At 41.4% G+C, this 6,322-nt stretch overlaps 1 protein-coding gene across 3 annotated transcripts in view; it reads right to left on the bottom strand.

The window, feature by feature from the left end:
* Positions 1-3,170: 3,170 nt before the first annotated feature.
* The window catches only part of ctcf (CCCTC-binding factor (zinc finger protein)), a gene marked incomplete at its 5' end in the record, with an annotated part of 13,349 nt that continues 10,197 nt past the window's right edge, over positions 3,171-6,322 (bottom strand). For all 3 annotated transcript variants that reach the window (XM_032524313.1, XM_032524311.1, XM_032524312.1), the window contains 6 exon segments: positions 3,171-3,562; positions 4,256-4,507; positions 4,599-4,731; positions 4,850-5,032; positions 5,358-5,518; positions 5,609-5,758. In XM_032524313.1, the coding sequence (XP_032380204.1) occupies positions 3,315-3,562; positions 4,256-4,507; positions 4,599-4,731; positions 4,850-5,032; positions 5,358-5,518; positions 5,609-5,758 (1,127 nt within the window). In that variant the 3' untranslated portion in view covers positions 3,171-3,314.

The raw sequence follows: 6,322 nt of genomic DNA, 5'->3' as shown, positions 1-6,322 counted from the left end.
ATGTTATCTTTATTAGAAACAAATTACTATTCCAAGCGATTAGTTTTGTGTCAAAAAAATCCACATACATTATTAAATGAAGTTAACTGTTGACACAATACAGTAACATGAGCTATGTAAATCAGCTGATACATGGTTAAACGTCATTAGCTCTTACCAGTGGATCTGTGTACTTGGTCCACAGCAATCTCACCAATAGGTCCCAAAATAACCCAGTTAGAGAGGAGATGCCCTAAACATATTCTTTGTAAATCTTTCCCTGAAAGAACCAAGCAGGCCTGCCTTGTTGCACCGTCCGAATCTTTCCCCTCAACATGACATTTTCAGCGTGTAGCTTGCTAGCTCCAAGGTTGTTTCCTGAAAGGGAACAGAGTTTTGAGAACAGCAACACACAAACAGAGGATGTAAGGATTTATCCTGTAAATATACTTCCGTTGATCCAGACTAGACCTCTTTAAACACATACTGTACAACAACCGTTTTATTAATTGAAAGAAAACATGGGCCCATTAGGATGACTTTATTTTTCATCAGCTTTACAGTGTCTCACCGTCAGGAATGACATGACAAAGGTTTTTTTTTCCTGTTTTCCCAGTCTCTAACTTAAAACAGGGAGGTGCTTTAAAACCATCTTAAAACCGTTCTCTCACTTCTTCTGCCAAAAACAAACAAGCAATGTGCCAACAACAAAAACCAAAGCTGTTGCTTTGAGAACAGTCAAACATCCATCTTCCATCTGTCCGCCTGCAGAACAATAACATGATAGCTTGATAACAGAACATTTGGATCTTTCTTGTTTTACAGGATGAAATCCAAGACCACAGCAGTACAGTCACAGAATTGATGTTTCTGAAAGATTCATTTTTGATTCATGAACATTGATTCCTGACACAATCTACCAGGATCTTGGCACTGCTATCTTATTGTGTTCATGGTTCTTCAGAGCCAGTATACTTATGTTTTTTTTTGTTTTTTTACAATTCCGGGCATCTACCATGTAATGTTATGTTACAGAGGAAATCGTTCTATCTTACTGTGACAGGTCTTGGTCTTAATGAAAAAGCCAAATAAAGGCCACATAACCATTATAACCTGTGTTCAAGTTCACAAGGAAAGTCTCAGGATTAACATCCTCAGAAGACTCAAATCATACGATGTATTAAAAATCATTTTTATTCTAACCCCAAATCTAAACCGTGTTATTTTTGTAAATCCAAATCAGGAGTGACTTGCCCTGGAGAGGACATACCTTAGTATCACGACTAAAAACCCAGGGAAAGTGGAACTGCAAGACTCAAAAGTCTAACATGTTCCTTAGTTCAGGGCTGAGAATAGTGTGAAAGAGTTGTCTTAATAACCTAATTAATTCACATAGTACAGCAAACAGTATAAAACCTGTCAAAAACAAACAAGAAGGCTGTTTGTTGTTACAAACAATTTACTAGCTGAACTTCATTCTGTATGTGTGTAGATTAGTGCCAAACGGTTTCATCTTTCAACAGATACTCAAACACGTCTTGTTCCTTTACAGGTCAAAGTAACCTAACAAAAGGTTAGAGGAGAACATAATGAGACAAAAAACTACAAATTGGCCAGAAAACAAAATCTGAAAAACAGTTTTGTATCTGCAAACAGCAGAATACAAAATGACTATGAGCAACAGAATATACACAGCAAAATGATAGTGGTTCAGATGAGTTCAATTCAGTTTGGTTGGTTAAGAGGGGCTCATCTGTAAGGAAAGCATGATGAAGAGGTCATTTTGCCAATCCCCTTAACGAGCGCGGGACATGGACTACCGGGTACGGCATCAAAGATATGAAACCTCAATATCCTTTTTAACCAACGCATCTCCAAATCAGCCATTTAAAACGTTAAAAAGCTTCACAATAAATCAAAAAGCAAAGGGTTTAAAATGTGTATTTACATGCATTTAGTTGGTGATCATTGATTATTGTGGAGGATTATTGTGTGTCAACCACAATAATCATAGATTATTATGAGTGACACTGATTTACAATCTGCTCTTTGATCATTGTTCCAAGCACAATATTAAGTGAATACATTTAGAGACAAAATAAAGAGCGGCTGGTATTAACTTGCCAAACAATGTTTGAGTTTGTTATTGCCCATTACTTCAAGGGAAATGATTGAAATACAAAGACATAATTCCATGTTCATTAACGTACTTGGAATGTTCAAAATCACAACTATAGAACTATGGAGAGCTAACTGAATCAGGGTTATCTGCATTCTCTCCAATGTGATTGCAAACTACATCCTTCAAAATGTGGAACATTAACCATGAATGACAAGTATCTTCATTTAGTGATGACTTCCTCTCAGACTATGTTGGTGCTGGGAAAGTGAATTAGCAGCCATCTCAGCTATTTTCTTTGCATGAGCTGACTGAGGGAACGTTTCAACAAGGTTGGCAGACGGCAGTTGACGTCAAACTCTAATAACTGCAAAGTTTTCACTGACTCCAGTTCATTTCAATGTATCTGTTTGCTCATAAATAAAAAAAATATTCCATGTAAAAGCCTCAATGTACCAACATCACAACACCTGATGTGTTCAGAATCAGGCCAAGGAGGGAAAAATCATAGTTTTTGGGGTGGGGGGATACAGATCACGTGACTGAGAGCAAGTGGTATCTCAGAGACAAACTCAAGTACCATATACTATATTTCATTAGGAAAAACTACTATTAATATCTATATATACACATATAAAGGCTTGGAATTTGCTAAACCAGCATAGTTGCAAGAACAGCAAGCAGGACAGCAGAAAATCAAAGTGAAAAGTGAAGGTAGATCTAATAATGTCTCCTTTTGGCAGAGCAACAAAGAGAAGCTGAAGGAGCTGCAGAAGGCGTGGGTAGAGACTGACAGGATGTGGCTTCGGGCAGAAACAAGTAGCAAAACACACCGATTCATTCAGAAGACTTTCAAACCGAAATAAGCATTTAAGAGCAGAGAGCAGTCTGTCATTAGCTTGGACAATATCTGTATATTATGTGGGAGATGACACAGGTATGTGGGGTATTTTGTGTGTGTATGTGTGAGAGAGAGAGACCCACAAACATCAGAATGCAGTTGATGTACATGGATGTGAAGCTACTGTGTTAAGTATTTACATGCGGCTTCCCTTCTTTGTGCATGGTTTTCTGCTGCCACTTCAATGGAGGCAAAATGGCTGCCATTACAAGCTCACACAGATGGTACATGAGGTGAAGGCCAAGGATGTGGAAATGTTAATGTGTGTTTGCCAATTTGACTCATAGTCCGGCTACATGTGTGGCTGTGTCGAGTTCACCGGTCCATCATGCTGAGGATCATCTCTGGCGTCAGGTCACCGTTGGCTGCGGCAGCCGCTGTTTCCTCGTTTACAGCCAACTCAACAGTCTCCACCCCGTCCCCGTCCAGCCCTACCCCCTCCACGGTCAGGGCCATGCCCTGATCCAGAGGCGTCGCTGCAGAGACGTCGCTATCCTCCTGCTTCACTATGATGTTCTCTACTGCTCCGGTGCTCTCATCCTCCACCTGGATGATAGCAGCAGCTACAACACAATAAAGACACACTTAGGTGCTGCATTCAGGGGTTATGGGAATAAAAAAAAGTGGCTATTCATTCCTGTGCCAGGTAACAGCGGCACTGTAAATGAAACCTTTCTAGTCATGTCATTTATTCAGTTATTTTTGTGTCTTGATTTGATGACTCAGATTGAGACATAACTCTTAACAGAAACATTACCAGCTTGTTAATTACATTACCAAAAACAACAAAAACCAAAACTCAACCACAGAGCAGGCCGACATAACGCAATGCATTACATAGCGGTTACAATACCCTGGGGTGTTTAGCACTGTACACAGCGCTGTACCATTTCTAATGTTAAGTTTGCCAGAATTGCAATGACAGAACAGTTTTGCTGCTGCGATTGGTTTACAGAGCAAAGAGAAACTGAGATTTCCTTTAAGTGAGACGCTGTAAATTATCCAGTAGTTGGAAAGGTCAAAGAAGATTTCTAGTTTATCAGTTCGCTGGCACATGTAGCAACAACATGTGTATATACCAACCTCTCTGAAAGCTGTTGCCTGATAATATTTTAGCTATAGAGGAGGTGCTTCTACAGTACTTAAATAAACATGTTACTACGCCACCCCAGGACTAAAAACATCCAGATTCGATGAAAGGGCAAAACATTAACTGGTCTAACTTCTTGTCTGATAAATCCTATCACTGTTCTCACCAGAAGCAGCCGCCTTGGCAGCCACCCTGACTGATCTGCTGGGTGTTGGAGGCTTGGGGGCGTTCTTTGGGGGCCGGCCTCGTTTTCTCTTGACCGGTGGCTCGTCGGGAGCCGGTACAGGGATGGCAGCAGGCGCCTGGTCCAGTTCCATGTTTTCTGCCTCCTCCTCTTCCTGTAGGAGCGATGCTTCTTCCTCTCCTTCACCCTCACCGTCATCCTCCTCCTCCTCATCCAGTTCAGCGTGGTCCTCTTCTGCACGACACAGAGATGCAACAAAGACAGACATCACATAAACAAATCAGAACAGAACAAACTCAGCATTATGTTCACAACTAATTCTTACCGCTGTCATCCTCATCTCTCCTGCTCCTCATCTTCCTCTTTCTTCCTCTCTTTCCTTTCTTTGGGGTTGGAGCTCCGTTCTCAGCATCCTCCACTTCACCATTGCAGTTCTCAGCATGGCGAGCCATGGTGTTCTACAAGAACACACAGTCAGATAGTCTGTTGACGTTTACAACTAATAACTCATTAGGGCATGCTGAATCACTTAAAAGTACACTCCAGGTGTGTGACAGGTAGAATTAGTGCCGTTACCCTGCGAGTGAAGGTCTTGCTACACTTGGGGCAGACGAAGGCGGTGGGGACAAAGTTGGGGTCGTGGTAGCGTTTGAAGTGCATGTCAAGCAGCTGCTTCTGTCTGAAGGTCTTCTCACACTGGCTGCAGGCATATGGTTTCTCACCCGTGTGGGTTCGACGATGCATGACCATGTGGCGCTCCTGGACCCAGCAGCATACAACACAGTTACAGACAGAACTATATAGGGCTGGGCAAAATATCAATATTAAGTCAATATGGGGATATGAGACTTGATATAGTCGTACATTTTTGGATATCATAATATAACGTAAAGTGTTGTCTTTCATGGTTTTACAGCTGGCATTACAGCAAAGTGACGTTACTTGCTAGACAGTTTGAGCTGTTTGCCCACCAAATCAGTGTATCCACATCACTGATGATTATTAATTATTATTAAACTCTTCATTTGCTAAGAGTATGGTAACCATACATATCACTACACAAAATATATTTGTGTGCACACACCTGGCGACAGCAGTAGTCACACATGTCACATTTAAATCTCTTCTCGTTCTTATGAGATTTCTGATGCTGGATCAGAGCATAGCGCTCGTGGAAAACAGCGTCGCAGTAACGACACTTCTTTCCAGTCTCAATAAATGAGTGCTGCTTACGAAGATGAACACCTGGAGAGGCACACAAGTTACAAAATTAAGCAAGTTAAGACACACAAAACAATGTGGCAAAATCTTGTCTGTCTAGTAAGTCGGTGTTACCTAAGTCACTTTTGCGTGCGATGACAGTGTCACAGTGTGGACAGTGAAATTTGGCCACATTCTCTGTGTGTTTCTGCAGAATGTGCATCTTCATGGTTCCACTCTGGGTGAATCGGGCATGGCAGATGTAGCACTCATAAGGCTTCTCTCCTAAGAAGAGGATAGAGAAGGTACATAGGTTTTTTCATTGTCCAATGTCACAGGACAACCCTTAGAGACTTCTAGGACTTCAGAAAAAGCCCAACATATCAGCAGTTTAAATGTCATATTTAACATTTCAATTAATGATAATTCTCTCTTTTAGTTCTAATTTTAGCTTGATTTTCTGACAAATTGTTAGTGACCTAAAACCTTAAAACTGGAGTTATCCAATCAGGTTAAGTTGCAGCTTGGTCACTCATTGGTTAGGCCTTCATGACCGGGACAAAAGTCCAGAGGCTGTGTGTTAGTTTAGTAGTTGACGGATGAATCAGCCAATCAAATTTTGCTGTAGTGGGTAGTAGTGTAGCGTTTAGCGTGCCTACTTTCAATGAGAGGCGAGCGGGCAGGTAGGGAGACAAGCAAATTGTGGTGGTGGTTTAACGTTATGAATGCACGCTGTGCATGGGTCTGTTTCCCGACGGTTCAGTAAACTGCCGTTAGCATCCTGAGCACCAAAGTTAAGTGACTGTGGATGTGTCCCTGAGCTGGGGCTATAATGATAGTGGATGGTTG

This window comes from Etheostoma spectabile, chromosome 8 (assembly GCF_008692095.1).
Source record: "Etheostoma spectabile isolate EspeVRDwgs_2016 chromosome 8, UIUC_Espe_1.0, whole genome shotgun sequence".
NCBI lineage: Eukaryota > Metazoa > Chordata > Actinopteri > Perciformes > Percidae > Etheostoma > Etheostoma spectabile.
This window is presented reverse-complemented; position numbering and strand designations above follow the sequence as displayed.